At 43.0% G+C, this 16,804-nt stretch overlaps 1 protein-coding gene across 5 annotated transcripts in view; it reads right to left on the bottom strand.

Annotated features, from left to right (window-relative positions):
- Window positions 1-15: 15 nt before the first annotated feature.
- kat6b (K(lysine) acetyltransferase 6B) overlaps window positions 16-16,804 on the bottom strand; it is a 24,824-nt gene continuing 8,035 nt past the window's right edge. For 3 of the 5 annotated variants that reach the window (XM_034860699.1, XM_034860698.1, XM_034860700.1), the window contains exons 3-17: window positions 16,008-16,116; window positions 14,086-14,201; window positions 13,820-13,901; window positions 13,192-13,321; window positions 12,044-13,005; window positions 10,817-10,938; window positions 9,885-9,997; window positions 9,614-9,755; window positions 9,318-9,479; window positions 8,647-8,740; window positions 6,521-6,752; window positions 6,071-6,230; window positions 5,373-5,642; window positions 4,244-4,532; window positions 1,301-4,113 (exon numbers count right to left, since the gene is read on the bottom strand). In XM_034860699.1, coding sequence (XP_034716590.1) covers window positions 1,301-4,113; window positions 4,244-4,532; window positions 5,373-5,642; window positions 6,071-6,230; window positions 6,521-6,752; window positions 8,647-8,740; window positions 9,318-9,479; window positions 9,614-9,755; window positions 9,885-9,997; window positions 10,817-10,938; window positions 12,044-13,005; window positions 13,192-13,321; window positions 13,820-13,901; window positions 14,086-14,201; window positions 16,008-16,116 — 5,796 coding nt within the window. Of the gene's footprint in view, window positions 4,114-4,243; window positions 4,533-5,372; window positions 5,643-6,070; window positions 6,231-6,520; window positions 6,753-8,646; window positions 8,741-9,317; window positions 9,480-9,613; window positions 9,756-9,884; window positions 9,998-10,816; window positions 10,939-12,043; window positions 13,006-13,191; window positions 13,322-13,819; window positions 13,902-14,085; window positions 14,202-16,007; window positions 16,117-16,804 lie in introns of all 5 variants that reach the window. The other 2 variants (XM_034860702.1, XM_034860701.1) reach the window with 2 other exon arrangements.

Raw genomic sequence — 16,804 nt, forward strand, 5'->3', positions numbered from 1 at the left:
AAGAGAACAATCAAGTACATTGTCATTATAATTTATTCTTATGCTAAAATGTACAGCATTTTAAGTGACTGACAAAAGGAGAAAAGTCATAAATACAAGAATGTCATTCTGTCCGATTTTTGTGCACATAGCCAGGTATTTTCCCCGTTCTTACCAGCAACTCTGTACAGGTACAAAGGCTACAAAAGAGCAATATAAACAAAAACACAAGTACAAGTTGCGTTTTACATGCATCCATTAGCTTAGTTTGGTCTATTCACAGGCTCTATTCTTCTACACTTCAGGAAAATATAAATCCAACATTTTATAAAGATAGAAAACAAATCTACAGATGGAATGAAAAGGTAGCTTTAAAGGCATTATGTAAAATATCAACTTTGGACTAAATTTATATTTTCTTTATTGTTATTCATTGTTATAATCATTTAGTTATTTTTAAATTCTGCCACACTTCTGGACATTTTGAAATGTTTTAGAATTTTCAGGGTACAAACACTGAGATATGCTTTGTTATTTTGACAGAAATCAGTCTGCTTTATTAAACAGAAAGCTGCCTCAAGGAGATCTGTTACAAAAAACTTCAGAATTATACATACATAGCAATAAAACCTCTTAAACCGAACAGAAAACAGGACTAAGTTTACAATTTTTTACATTATTAGAATTAACAAAATATAGTTTCATCTTTCTCCCCGTGGAGGGAAACCTAATAAAGGCCAGATATCTTTAAAATGGCTTGCTATTAAGCACAACACTTGTACAGTACTACTCAATGCACTGTCACTAACAGAGACTGAAGCATGCTAGTTGTCACTTTACAAAATAAGTACAATAATTTAAATATACAAAGGCATGAATATAGTACAAACTAATTGTCAGCACTGTTAGACAGGTACACTGAACAGGTTCAAACAGCCACTAACTCCACTTGTAGCAGGCACATTAAATGGCTTCATTTGAGGCTGCTACACAACTGCAAGACCACTGATGAAATCTCTACCGCTGAGCTCTGAACCCGCCTGCTCTAAAGACACATCAGAGACACAAACACTAATTAAATAGATTTTCATCGTAATGATGTAAGGCTTCCCATCTGGAGAAACAAAAATACTTTTTAACGTTAGCTTCAAAGTTTACTCATTGATGAACATTTTTGCATTCTTTCCAAGTGCTGCTGCTGGTTTTTAAGTAATAAACAATAACAAAAACACACCAAAAAAAATGAAAACAAAAGGCCAGATCAGTGCATCTTTAAACAGCCAAATGCACGTGAGAAGGACCAGCTTAGTCCTGTGGAGAGTTACCGCCTGATGAAAGGCCCTTTCAGGGACTGCTTGGACATGCCTGTGTTCATGTAACCATGGTGACCAGCTGGAGTGTACACCATGTTGCCATGTGGTGGAGCCTGCATGGGCTGCTGGGGGTATGGCTGTGTTCCCATCATGCCCATCTGCATAGAGTACTGGGGTGACTGGTTCATATAGGCATGGTTGCCATGGTAGCCACTGTTCATCATGGGCTGGCTCATGCTGTAGCTATTCATGGCATTGAGGGAGGGCATGTTCATGGAGTTGACATTGTAGGCTGGCGCCGGCATGATGTTCATGCTCATGTTCATGCGCGGCATGGAAGCCAGCGTCCTGGATGGTGCCTGCATGGCCACAGTCTGTGTCGGCCGGGCGTACATCTGCTGCTGGTGGTGGGACAGCGGGGCAGACTTGGACCTCGCAGAGATGTGACTCTTGGAGGCCATTTGGGGTTGGATCCGCTGTGAGGGCGGGATGCCCATGTTGCGCTGTAGCATCATGGGTGGCGGGGAGCTGAGATTCGGGGGCGGGGTCATGGTGGCCTGCACCTGTGGGTTGGGGACTCGATGCGGGGTCTGGGACAAGGAGACCAGGCTGGAGTGCTGAGATGACAACGAAGGGGTGTTTGCATAAGATGTGATGGGGTGTGAGGCTGAGTGGTTGAAAGGCAGCGAGTGAGGGTGGTCTATGAACGTGTTGGTGAACTGTTGCAGCTTGGCCAGACTAAGGCCAGACGATTGAGAGTAGTGCCCGCTGCCATACTCCCCCTGGTGGTTGATCCTCTCATAAAGAGCAAAATTTGGATTGCCTGATTCAGGAATGTCTGCCAGCTGCATGGTGGTGGTGAAGTTGGTGGGTATGGCGCACTGTGCCATGGACTGCTGCTGGCTGTGCTGACTGTGTTGATTGTGAAGGCCATGCTGAGCATGCTGATTGTGCTGGCTGAGGTGATTGTGCTGCAGGTGATGATTGTGGTGGTGACTATGCTGGTTGTGGGGATTGTGTTGACTGTTCTGGCCTAGCTGATTGTGTGGACCTTGCTGATTGTGTTGGCTGAGCTGATTGTGAGGGCCATGCCTGCTGTGGGAGTTATGTTGACTGTGTTGGCTGCGCTGACTGTGTTGACTGTGCTGGCTGTTGCTAGGAGGCCTCTCCACCACCACGCAGCCTTGTGGTGACTTGACGTTGCAGTGTGGCGGTGAGCTAAGGCTGTTTTGCTGAATCATCCCGCAACTGCCGGGGTTGACAGCAGCCATTTGCTGGCTCACGGCACAGCTGCTCTGGGCCAGGCCACTGGGGGGGATGCTGCCATAGGAGCAGCTGTTCTGGGAGGGGCCTGCCCCACAGATGCTGCCCCCCATGGTGGAGTCGTAGCTGCTGGGGTTCTCGTAGTTCTCGGTGGTGCTCTCGATGCTGCCCAGATCGCTGAAGCCGCTGTCCACAACCTGCTGTGAGTGATCTGACACCGACGGCACATCCATCATCGGGCTCGTCTCCATGTTGTGTAGCGAGGGCACTGAGATGGCACTGTGGTCAGGGCTGATCTGGGTGTAGCCACTCTCCAGGATGGAGACAGCCGGGCTGTTAACAGACCGTACCGACTGGCTGGGATGGGACTGAGCAGAGGAAAGGGGACTGCTATGGTCTGACTGGGGGCAGTCATCCAGCGAGGTGAGCTGGGGACTCTGAGCCACGTGGGCGTATGTCTGCAGAGTCCTGCAGGGTTCCTGGCTCTCCACACAGTCCTGGAAAACATTCTCTCTCTCAGTCTCTTGCGTCAGGGACTGAACAGCTTGGGCTGTCTCTGAGTCAATCTCAGTGCAGACTGGGTGATCCTCCCTCAGCACAGGACTGAGTGTTGGCCTCTCTGTAGGCTGAGGAGGTGGGTGATCGGGACAAGGACTGGACGTGCTCTCTTCCTCTGACTCAGAGTCTACAGGATTATCAGAGTCTACAGCTGCTACTGAAGGGACTGCTACCGCTTCAGGTGGTGGTGGTATTGCTACTGTTGTTTCTGTCACTGCCTCTTGGATACTTTCTGCAGCGGTAGCTTGTTCATCTTCACCACACGGTACTGTAGAAACCTGCTGACTCAACTCAGAGTCATTGTCTTCTTTTGGATCTAAAAAAGGTGGGGTGCATTCATGTTTTTCTTTTGAACTCTGTTCCAACTCTGCTTTGCTGCTCTCAGGTTCTGCTGCCTTGCTGTGACTGTCGTCTTCATCATCTGCATCCTGATCCTCTATTTGAGTTCTCTGCTCTTCCTCCTCATCATCCTCTGCATTGTCATTCTCCAGTGATTTAACACCAACTGTGCTGTGTTCCAAATGTTTGGCTGGGGAGTCTTGCCCGTGTTCACTCTCTTGCTGGTCGTCTTCAGGTGGTTCTGGGGAATCAGTTCTGTCCTCGGGCCTGGGGGACATGGCGGCAGGTGAGCACACCGGAGAAACCACTGGGGATCCTTCAGGGGAGCTCGATTTCTGGGAGCCATGGTCAACAGAACTTGGGGGCTCAGAGAGAAGCCTCTTTAGCGTTGTATCTGGACTAGCCGAGCACTTGCCTGCTTTGCTGCCCTCCTCGCAGCCAATGTCCTGGTCTGGTTCCCCTTTTGCGTCTTCATTGTGAATATGGTGCTGCTCAGCCTCCATTGGGGTTTCAGGGGGTGTGTACAGGTTGAGCTTGAAGCCCATCTTTCGTTCATTCTTAACCCTCCATTTAGGAGGGCCACGTTTCACTCCTTTCGGCCAGCCTTTCTTCCGTTTCACTTGACGGGGTCTGGTTGGTCTCTTAGAGAGGATGTTAGCTCCTAGAGGTTGAAAAAATAAATTTAAAGCGCTTTAATGTTCTGCCAGAGAGCTAGAACAATCTTCTATGAAACAATTTTATGAGATATAATGTATTACAGAGTATTTTTAAGACAGTTAAGATGCAAATACCTTCTTTCCAGCGTTCAAGATGGTCTTTGTGTGCATTTTTGTCCAGTCTCGGGCGACCTCTCCGGCGTTTCATTGGTGTAATTGGCGTCTTCTCTTCCTGTTCGTCCTCCTCATCTTCCTCCATCTCACCCACTCTGCAGGTGCGCTCCAGCATGGGCATAGGACGCTCATCCTCAGAGTTGTCGAACGGCTCGTTCAGCACTTCTGTTGTCTCAGAGATGGTTTCTGTTGTTACACTGCTATTTATTCTCTTTCTTTTACGCCCTCTCTTCTTGAGCACAACGGTTCTCTGAAAAACAAACAAAAGAGGGACCAATGAACACAGAATACAAACTCCATCAGAGTATAGTACTTCTGTAAAGACCGAAAACAGGGACACTAGGTTGATGAAGAAATTCATTCAGGTTTTTGCTAAATGTACAATGTTGAAACCACACTGTGAGACTAAATGTTTGAGCAATGCAGCCTGATGTGGAAAACCACAAATGAGACAGGCAGAGTAAGCAGAAACCACCGTCTATATATTTAACATTCTCCAGTTGTTTCCCACCGGCTGCCTACAACTCAACCGCTTTCCGCTCCAAAATCCTTCACAAGAAGAATGTGTAATCAATACTGTAACTAATGCACTAAATAAACTCCAACAGCCAGTGTCGTTCTTTTTTAGTTTCCATACTGTTTTTGTTGAAAAGGTCTCACTGACATCATTCACCCAGCTGTAATATTATCTCCAGCACAAGGGGGCAGTACCATATAGACAGAGCAGATGTGAAGAGCACAGAGGAGGGCAGTAAATTAACCATGACCATTGACAATAGTACAAGGTTTAGCCTGCACAGTCTCAACACCAGCAGTGAAAACACAATCTATTATCTACAGCTGCAGGCACACAGGGAGGCTCCAGATGAAAGGAGGAAGCCACTGAACCCTCCACTGAATTCATGAATATTTATCAAACCTTTGCATTTCACCAGAGTACACAACATGGTCTCTAATGAAGGAAAATACCTAATGGTATACATTGAATTCCACTTTGTCCTAGAATAAAACTCCAGATAATCAATGAGATAATCCCACTAGGGGAAAATAGCTGACTTGTGGTGATGCAAAAGTGACATGATGAAGTCACCTTTCTCTTGGCTGCAAGCATTGCGTGGGCTTTTGTTAAAATGGGTGGAGATCCATCAGAGTCATCATCGTCATCGTCAGCTTCTTCATCACTAACTTCCTCCGACTGCTGGATGCGCCTGGTCCAGGACAGTGCAGGGCGACGTTCGTAGGTCCTGTAGGGAACCTTACAGTGGACCTTAGTGAGAGGTTGCCTGCTACCGTGAGTCATCATGTAGCCCTCCCTCTCCTCCTTCTCCCAGCAACTGGCCTGCTCCTTGAGCCGCTCAGCCTGGTAATTAAACAGACAAGACACATTATCTCTGGGAAAGGCGCACACACAGCTTCAACATCTCAGCGATGATGCTAATGGAAAAACAAGAGATTGGAATTAACATCATGACAAATGAATCACCGCAGGTTTCTCCTGATAATAAGAGCAGCGTGCTGATTGGATGTCTGCCCGTCATGGAGGAAACATTTCCGTTAAGCAACCGTGGAAAGATTGCATGTCATGGAATATTCAGCACTATCAATTATGTAGTGAACTGATTTAGGGCAATTTTGCACAACATTAGATGCCTGCTGACAGTGATAATGCTTTCCCCATTAATGGCCTCTATTTGAACTCTCCAGCTAATCAAGCAAACATCCAAGAACAGCATTGCAGGCAAGTGTAAACAAATAACAACTGTCTCCTGATTGAACAAAGAGACTTACATCCATCTCTGCCTCCCTCTCCTCCTCAGACAGGACAGCGTTGAGAGTCGTGGAAGGTGTCCAGCGCAGGGCGTCAGGGTCCACCTCATTTCGACGTGGGTTAGCCTTCAGGCTCTCCATGTGCCTCTGAATCAATCGCTCTCTTCTGATCAACACAATCCTAGGTCACAGTGAGAAAAGCCCTTGAGTTCATGTCAACAAAGGAGTAGCAATAACACTAGCCAGGGTAAACAGAATGTAGACAGAAGGTGGTTGAATGCGAGCATAAAGACGAGCTCTTTGGGACAGCAGGTGCTCCGTGTCCTTGGGGGTGCTTAACCTGACTTACTTCTGTCAATATTCAGCTGCATTAATGGATACGCTGTTAAAAATACCCGCTGGCCTGGATAAGTCAGACAGCACACAGAAGCGGCAGCACAGGCTGAAGGAGACTGCGGCTCGGAAACTGACCTGCCATCCTGTCTGTCAATCATGCCGAGCTGCTGGAGAGTAGCGGCGATGTCATGTGGACACATCCCAGTGGCTCTACTTATTCCTTTAACACTGATGTGTTTATCTAGGTGCTTATAAAGGTACTCCAGTATGACACTTTTCCAATATGCCAGGTAGGATAAGCGACCCAGATCTGACAGTGGCTTCTCCGGGGAGCCAGCTTGTCCTTCTTGCCTGGTGAGAAGGTAACCTAAAAAGACAAGATTCAAACAAAAACAAAATGCTTTAGTCAAGCTAGAGGCTGCTGCTGAGTTATTTTAGATTGCAATTCAATCCCTTCACCCCCTCCCTTTTGGTAAACATATTCATGCAAGGATGTGACACCAAACCCTGGTTGGGATTTCACCTTCAAATAGTATAAAGGGAGGCGATGCAATCAGTTTTCCTCCCCTTCAACCTCTGTCAAAAGCTATGATACATGCTGGCAAGGGCAACAAAGGAGGTTGATAGAGGGGAGTAAAGAGGAAACAAGGCGACAGAGCAAAACAGAGAAGCAGCTGGATGTCATTGCTCACAAGAGACTGCACTTAAGAGAGCTAATGAACAAAAAAAACTAATACCAATATGTATCTGTGTGTAATTAGTTTTATAGCGGCCCTGTCAAGGGTCATCCATTATGAGCGGCATGAAATTAATTAATGCCTTTTAATGTGCTGCCGAGAACCAAACAAGCAAATCTAATCACCAAACATTGAACACATAATATTCCAGTAATCATGACAATATTCATTACTAAAGCCAAGAAGAGGAGCCTGTGCTAAACACATAGCAATGAAAGTTCAAATAAATGAACTGGAAAAAAAGTCATTTTTTTCAATTTGTGTCACTTTACAAGTATATTATTATTAGTAAACCAAAACTAGGGCTTGGCAATGGGGAGAAAATCAGATATCACAATATTCTTGACCATATAACTCAATATCGATATTGCGGCGATATTGTAGGGTTGGCAATTGGCAAACTTTATCAAATATCTTCACACTTAAATTGTAGATAAATAATCATCAGTATTGTGGACATTGTGTCCAGGTGGTAGGAAAAAGGAAAATAGAGCAGCTAGAACAGTCTGGTAAGTTCAGAAAGGTACATCACTCCACTGTAATGCAACCTTTAAAACTAGTAAAAGACAACACTTATTTCATATCACAATATTACAATATTCAAAATCTAAGACAATATCTAGTCTTGTATTACAATATCGACATATTGCCCAGTCCTAACAAAAACAGAATGCTCAGAGTTCTTTGAATTATGATTTGAAAGGAAACGTTTTTCACACAGGCACCCATTAATGCTCGGCTCTCAGAGCTACCTGAAACAAAGTGTTCCTCTAATACAATCCAATATAACAGAAAATCTTAATCTAAACAACTTCCAGCTCCAACGCTACATTTTCCAATAAAGCCTTCAAAGAGCTCAGAATTCAGCTGTGTTCAATCTCCCTTAATCCCTGTCTTTGTTATCAGCACACTCTCAATATCACAGATCCTCTTGCATCTCTGTGTCTCAATGGCTCCCAAAGTGAACAGGAAATCAAATGCTCCATTACCGCCCGCCCTCCCTCTTTTCCTTTCTCTTCATCACAATCGGCAAAGAGAAAACTCTTCAAAACAATAAAACGCCTATGATGACTAAAACAAAAAAAAAACGGGCCTGCCTTCAACACAGAAATCCACTCAAGGCAGCAACTGTTTTCAAAATTGTACCGCAAGGCTTTAAATATTGTATGTGCTGCATTAACTGGACTGAAACATAGAAACGGTATCCACCTCATCATGAGTCAAGGAGAGAGAAATGGGGGCATTTTAGATGAAAAACACTTCAGGCTTAGGCAAAATAATATTGGCCATCAAATAATATATGCAGCCAGAATATAATGTTTTTATGTTTTTTACTATTAATCTTCTGTGATTGCCTAAGCACTGTACATGAATGCTCTTCATTAGTCTACTGCAAAGCCTTAACCATATAACAAAACCTTGCCACAAGCTAAAAATTCACCCCCTGATCTCAAATGGTTTGTAAAGACCAAAGAAAAAAAAAGAACTCAGTTCTGTGGTCTAAAAAAGCATTAAGGAACTTACTGAAATCAATAAGGAACCTTCCAAATCCTTGCCTTTGGTACTGAGGCATAATCATTATGCAGGAGACATTGTACTTCTGCTGGCAAAGCTTTTCCTGAGGGAAGGAGAAACAGATCAAGTATGTCAGAGCTCTGCTGAAGCTGGCAATTTACTGCACCTGCCATTGTCCTAGTCTAAAGCAGTGCACATGCACGCCACACACACACACACACAGGGCAATGAGCTTTCACTAAAATCTATCATACTGTTCTGAATTGTGGCCGCAACATATGATTATTATCTTTTTGTTGGTTAATCTGTCAATTAGTTTTGGATTATTTGATTCATTGTTTCATGTATAAAATGTGAGATGATAATGAAAAATGTACCAGAGCCCAAAATCTCATCTCTTTTTTTTTGTACATCATTAATTGATTAATTAGTAGTAAATTAACAAAGATGTAAAAAAGAAAAAAAGAAGACAATCCTCACATGTTAGAAGCTAGGGCTGACTACTGTTAGGCATTTTTTCTAGGCTAACAAGTTAATTGACTAATCATTTAAGCACTACTGTAAATAAATTCCATCCATGTTACAAAAATGGACAAATGACAGTACGGTCTTACTGTAAAACTATCACCATTAAAAAATGATGTGCCGTATTTCCCATTTAAGCACACTGTAATTCTTACCTTGGAGAAATAGCCCACAAGATGACAGCCTTTCTCATCATTCTTTGTAAGTATGTAGAAGAGGAAAGGCTCCACATCATAATACAAGGTCTTGTGATCCAGGAAAAGCTTGGCTAACAGGCAGAGGTTTTGGCAGAATAGTTTGCTGACATTTCCATCAACCTAAACATGGAATAAAAAGACCAAAAGGACACTGTTCAAACAGTTCCCTTTTTCCCTCCTCCTCCCAGAAACCCATTCAGTGGAATATCATGCAGCATACAGTTATTGCTTTATTGCTGTAAAGGGAAGCTGACCTCAAATACTGAAAGGTCGTCCTTTCTGTAGATTTCATTGGCTGGTGGGTGAAACCAGCCACACTTCTTTGTGTGTCTCTGGAGAATGTTTTTGCTCCTCATGTACTTTAGACAGAACTCGCACAGATAAAGCTTTTGTAATCTGACAAAGACAAAGAAAAAGATGCAGTTTTTATTTCAGCATGAGAGTTCTTTAAAAGGACATTGAAATAAAAATGCAACTCAAGTAACAAAGAAAGTGTCATTATCTGTTAAGTAAAAGCAACATTACCTTGAATATTCAGGAGGGTAAGGCGACGAGTACCAGGTTTGAATCTCATACTTCCCAAATTCAATGAGGGCAGGGCATCGTACAGAGTCTGTGTTCATCAGAGATCCAGTTCTCTGTGAAAAGATTCAATAAAAGCAAATGAATAAATGTGGTGACCCGGATTACAGTGTCTCTTATAACCAGTCCATAAATATGGCATTGTGGCAAAAATTTTAACTCAAAATGGTGGACTTACTAAAGACAATTTAAATCTGACCAAGATCTGTCACTAGTAAGACCTTGATACTTATTCATCATCTGGGCTCTGATCTACTTCCTTTCAGAAAACCAAAGCATTAAAAAAAACATAGGATGAACGTGAGGTTATATTCTTTTCAAGATTATTTTTTGAGGATTTTTGCCTTTGAAGGACAGGACAGCTGGAGATTATCATAGGTCGGACTCGAACCCTGGACCTCTGCATTGAGACATAAACCTCTGTAAATGTGTGCCTGCTCTACCAACTGAGCCAACTGAACCAACCCAGCCACAAACGTGAATTTATACATCTCCCATGTTAAATTAAAAGCTCAAAAGAGTCGATATTGTAAATCAACATAATGCTGAGATACCTTTCAATCTATTATTTTTTCTGTGTCACCCACCTCTACCCTTCACATCATCACACATCAAACTGCTCAGTTATCTCCCCCTGTCCATGGTTTTACGGAAACAGGAGGGAAAATATGGCATGAAGATAACTGAAGAAGATTGGGAAATTTGAGAAAGCCAGACTAAGACTACAAATTCATGAATTGGAAGAACATAATACGATATTTTTGACTCCAACATTGAAATTTATACAAAATGGTTCTCAGGTAGTGTGGTTTAAAAAAATGCTTTACTGCTCACGTAAGCCCAAAACTCCACCTAATGTTTCCTCAGTTTCTCACCTGCACGGCAAGTTCCTGTACATGAGTGAACGTCTCAATGTCCTCCTCTGTGATGTGGTTTCTGGACATGGCTGCAAAGTCGGCTTGGGCTTCCTGTTTCACACGCAGCTCCCCGTTGTGGCCTGTTACATGCACAATAACACAACATCAACACATCAGATAGCACATCAACACGGTCCTGTTTGAAGCAGCCGTGGCTGAATAATCTCATAAATGCATTCTATGCAAATGTGGTAATACTGAGAGTACTGCTGCTGAGCCTGTTTGAGGCCGTGTCTCAGAGGAATTTCATAATGTATCATCTTTGCATGTTTATATGAAAATCCCTAATGTAATGAAGTGAAACTAAATCACTCTAATTGCGTAACCGCTTTCATGTGCTTAGTCATCCACCAAGACATTTTCCCATGAATGAAGAAGCAGATGCAGGGAAGGGAACGAGTGTCGACATGAAAAGCAACTAATGTTGGAAAGCAGGCAGTAATTTTGTGAAAGACATCAACACCATGACATAACCACCAAAACAAAAACCCATTATAAGTGGACGTGATGTGTAATTAACATATTTATGGAAATGTGCTGCTGGGTTAAGTAGTGTTTGTGTAGTATATTGTTTAGAATTGCTTGAAAGATATATCCTTTTGTTTTTCCTACGTGTTATTTTTTTTAAACTCTGACTTCACTCCTGAAGACAGTGAAATGTAAGGGTTACTGCACTTCTGGCTATAATCATCATGTCAGCTCAGAGTCAACTTGGGTGGATGAATCACTGGGTTGTATGTGTCTAATGACCGCTGGAAGTGAGGCTGAGAGGAGTGATTTCAAGAATGAGGGTGGGATGAGGAGGCTAATGTGACTAAAGCCTCTACTAGGTAGCGATCACAATGTGCGCACTACTGCAGAGGGTCAAGGACAGAGCAAGGAGCAACATGAGGGAGTTAGTGGGCCATGCACTATGACAAAAGCCAACGGGCAAGAGGATGGAAGCCATGTAAACTCCGCAGCCAAGTCAAAACGCAACGAAACTGGGTTAAGAAACTAAAATAATTCAAATTAGGCAGAAGATTAGTAGTCTGTTAGAATGTTGAGGGTGTCTTCTCAAAGAAAAGATTAGCTTTGGTCTGGAAAAAAATAACTGCGAGTGACAAGCTTTAAAAAAAATAAATAAAGAAGAAGCTTAGAGGTGTGGAGACGCAGGTCTTGGCTGGAATTTCGAGCCTTGCTTACCATGATTATTCTCAGGTTTAATTCTTCCGTCTGTCAAGTCTCCCTTTCCTGGTGATGGGGCTCCCTTCTGAGGGCTTACTTTATACCTCAGCCTGCCTAGTGTCCTGTGCTTTTTAAGGAAGGGGTTACGTTTGAAATGACTGACCATCTTAAATGGGTGTCCTCTGGGTCGGCCTGACCCAGCAGATGTGGAGTGTAACCTATTTTTATTAAACTCGTTCTTTCCAAGGCGCTGGGGCCCCGTTTTGGACGCATGGGGTGAATCCTGCTTATGATGCAAGCGCTTAGGCGGCGCGTAGCAAGGTAGTCTCTTTTTCCGCGACTGTCCCTGAGTAGTATAAATGTGAGAAAGTCCGTCAAATAGTCCCTTAAGTTGGCTGCTATTGCAGAGACTACTCAGGGAAGGAACGCTAGACTGGCTGGAGGAGCTCTGTGGTGAGTTAGCAGAGGTGGAGCTGCTGGACACCTGAGAGGGGGGGCTAAATCCCGGCAACGTGGGAGCAGGAGGAAGTGCAGAGGAAGAGGAGATTATCTTTTGATTGGCGTCAGCAGCAAAGGCAAACGGCTCTGGTTGATTGGACAGTTTGGGCAGACCCTTGTCTCTAGAGATTAACTGTGTGGCGGGCGACTCTACGGTTACAGCTCGTGAGCGACGGCCCACGGGGGAAGGGGTAAAGAATTTGGAAAGCCCATCAATAAGCCCTTTGGTTTTCTTGTTAACGGTGAGTGTAGCTGGGGTGGAGGTGGGCGTGAGGGGGGGAGTGGTGGTGGGGGTGGAAGTGGTGAATTGGGTGGCGTTGACCGCACAACAGGGGTCTGCAACAGCCAATCTGTCTCGGGCGTCCTTCACAGATGCAGCATGACCAGATGAAGGTGTAGAACAGACGGTAATCTTTTGACCCCTACCAGGTGACCCCCTTCCTCCAAGTGCTACCATGGAGCCGTCACCACTGGTTACAGACCTGCACAGACAAGAAATTGCTGCTAGGTCAGATCTCAGCGCAACACGTGTAATGTTTGTTTGTACATCAATGCATTGCTTTTTTTAATGAAAACATGCAAGATTGCACTCAACCATGTCCCAGATCTTTGCAATTAACTCAGCATAAACATTGATATTACCATAATTAAGATCTCTTAACACTTACATTCTTTGTTTGAGCTTATTTCTGGGCCTTCCGATTGGCTTTGCATATCGACGTTTGATCTGATCGGCTTTCTTGTGCAGCAGTTTCTTCCCATTCTCCTTCGGCCTGCAGACTTGGCAGATCCAGGTACCTGGAGGGTGTCCAAACACAGAGAGTAACGTTTGAGTGGGTTCATCAATTCAGAGGACATACAGTACATTCATTTGAAACATTTCCTTTAATACAGAGAGCTGGCAAAAATCCTGCCAGCTCACAATGACAATCAATTACACTACAAAAAGCAAAAATCCATAAGAAAAACATTGGGTCAATTCTCTGTCCAGTGGAATAGACTTTGTGTCACGTTGTTCAGCAAAACTATGTGACTTGTATGAATTGCCTGCCAAATGTGTTACTACAGTACGCGTGCCATCAATACAAGCCTCGCTGTAGGGTCAGTACTGTAATCCAGAGATAGCAAATCTCTCTGGGGAGGCTGAATAATTTGATATGCATGCAAAGCTTCTAATAAGCCATTGCTGCTTCTCTGTGTGCTGAGTGGCAGCCCCAAAAGGCTGTCTGTGAAGAAAAGGCTTTGAATTGACAGCAGAAAGGGAAACAGAGAAGCCAGGCAGTGTAAACACCTCACCTTTTGGCATACTTGAAAGCGGTGGGTCGCAGCACTCCATGTGAAAGCCCCGATCACATGAATCGCAGAAAAGCATCTCATCCTGAAAGGGAACAGCAGGCATATGTAAGGGATGTCCCTGTTGCAGACATATAACACCACCCGTCATTTAAAGTCTTTTGGAGATATAAGCCCAATTGTGAGAGGGGCTTTACAAATGGGATCTTTTTTCAAGCCAACAACACAGATAATGGTGTGTTTTAAAATGTATGCAACATTATACTTACAGCATTTTTCCCCTGTATTCGACAGGAGCTGCAGGTTTTGCATTCAATACACTGCCATCGTAATCTCTTCACATTTGAGGTTAATTCAGGCGAAAACTTCAGACATGATGGATGCCCTTCAGAAGCAATTGAAAATGTATATTAGCATTACACATTTGTGCAAGTCTTGACTGTGTCACAGAGCTAGAGACAAGGCATTCCATTTATTCACAGAGTAAGGTTAAATATTAACATGTTACATCATCAAAAACAATGGCACCACTGTATGTCCGTAACACTTCTTTTCCCCCTGCTACAAGATAACTGTCTAAAAACAGTATGATCAAACATCTGAGCCGCTAATTACAGATAATTTGATCTTAATGAGGCAGAAACAGTAGCAGCACTCATTCTAATGGAAGCCGATCCATGAAAGTCATGTAAAAGCTTGCCTTCTCCCTCACCCGGCTCCCTCTCATGGTTGTAAAACAGCTGTTTTACAGTGAGAGCACAAATTGTGTACACTACGAGCGGTTAATGAAAACCACCTCAATGCTACTTAGTCAAATTTGAGCTATAAAAATGTCACCAGGAGAACAATTCCTTACGGCATTTAAAATAATTTTAAGAGGTAATTTTATGGGGGTTAGCAGTTTGTCTGGAACAAAAGAACAGTAAAGGAAATGCCACCAATCTGCAGAGGGAAAAGCGTTGATCTTTGATCTGCTGTGCTCTATAAGAACAATCTGAATTGAGCGAAAATGACTTGGGTGATTTCAGATTCTAATGGCCACTTATAGAGCATCTGCCCTTCTTGAGCCCACTGAGGGTTGCAAGCAATTTGGATCTCTTCAGCCACTCAATTTGAACATTGTTCTTCCAATAAATCCCTTAAAGGGAATTGAAAAATGTGGAACAAGAATGTGAATGATCTGCCTAACCGATGCTGAGAACTATTGCTACTAGGGTTGGGTGATATGGTAACATCCTGTATGTTTGGAGATAAAATACATTTGTTCACAATCCCAGATTTCTCTACAATCATTATAGCGAGGTAGCGTTGATATCCCGGGTTGTATAATGCTATTGCAGGCAATGTTGCAGGTCACTGAGCAGAAACCATTAATGGAAATATGAAACGTGCAGGATTTTTGCCTCAGTGTGATTTGGTAGAATGATTTGTCATGTAAAACAGACATTTCCATCTAGATATATAAACATTTGGCCAGATAAATGTCCAGAAAATGCACCAGATCATGCTATAACTCTATAGCAATAAATAATTACATATACAAGTATTTTGATATAAATACTACCATGAGCAATTCCGTAATGGAAGATGTTATCCATGTTAACTGCTCCTACTTACTACTATTCTTAAGGGTGCCCTGCCACAAAAAAACATTGTTACTTGAATTTTTTGAAATATGTTAGATCCATATTTGTTTGTGTTATATGGTGAAAGTGAAAATGAACTACCTCCTCTGTCAGCTCTAGCCACTGAAAAGAATAAGTGGAGAAATCAGGCCAGTTACAAAAGCTGGTCAGTCTGAGGTCATGTTGCCTGAGCTCATTACTATTCATGAGCTCGACCAGTTGCGCTAGGTAAAGGATGCTAATTGCCAAGCTCCCATTAGCTAGCTATGAATGAATGCTTCCAAGCAAATTTAAGTCAAAAGCAAGCTTTTGATATACATATTTTAAGAGTTCTGTCTGATTTAAACCAGAGCAATGTAATATTGTACACAGGATTTTGTATTTATATGCCATAAGATATCGCAATTTATTGAATTACTACTATTCTAAATATTGTTCTACTATATTTCCCACCTCTATTCCTAACATTCATTCACTCTGTTGCTTGTGTGCCTTTGCTAACATGCTAACAGTTTTGTCCAGACTACAGTATGTTGTGGCTTGTAAGAACATCCAAGGCGACTTACCACTGCTCCCACAGTCTGCACAGGACAGCAGCTCTTCTGGCCACTTGTCCCGATTTGACTCTTTCGTTCCAAGACAGAAACTGCATATTGGGATGGGGTCAACCCGGAGCTGGGTAGGAACACAAACAGAGACAAACTGTTTGAAAACAGAAATGAGCACAGGCTGTGTATGAAGTGCTTGAAAGCCTGTTTGTTTTTGGAGATTTTATATTGTGAAGACTTTTGAGATCACTGCAGACTTATTTCTGGTTTACGCAAGATGATAACACCAGGGTGTGATTTAATGAAATGGCCACAAAAATATGAACTGTAAGCATAAGCTCAGAAGATGAAAAAAAGTGTTCTCACAGACTAGAAATGAATAATAAATGAATCTCATCCTCAGAGATATTGAGATCCACCTCCTTTATCCATTACATCTGAATGGGTATGTGATCTTAGTAATCATAGTTTAAGGGCTTAATCCAATTCTCAAAGCTTGCACTCCAGTCTGAAAGGATTAACCAGCATGTAATCAAATTACTTCAATAATAAAACATGCTCTCATTGTTACTGCCGCCATCCACTGTACAAATGTTGCAAGTCTCAGAACAAACACTCATTTAAAGGCTTATGTTTAAGTTCAGAAGAAGTAAAATATGAGCTCAAGGTTTAAGAGGATTTCCCCATTGATCACTCAGAATGAACAGAGGCTGACTTCACATAGGAAAATAGGGAAGACTTAGGGCGTTTCTCAATACCAAGTAAGCAAAGAACGGACTTGTGTTCTTGGGGAGACCGTACTTGCTAGCTGTACC

Source organism: Etheostoma cragini, chromosome 21 (assembly GCF_013103735.1).
Source record: "Etheostoma cragini isolate CJK2018 chromosome 21, CSU_Ecrag_1.0, whole genome shotgun sequence".
In the NCBI taxonomy this organism is placed as follows: Eukaryota; Metazoa; Chordata; class Actinopteri; order Perciformes; family Percidae; genus Etheostoma; species Etheostoma cragini.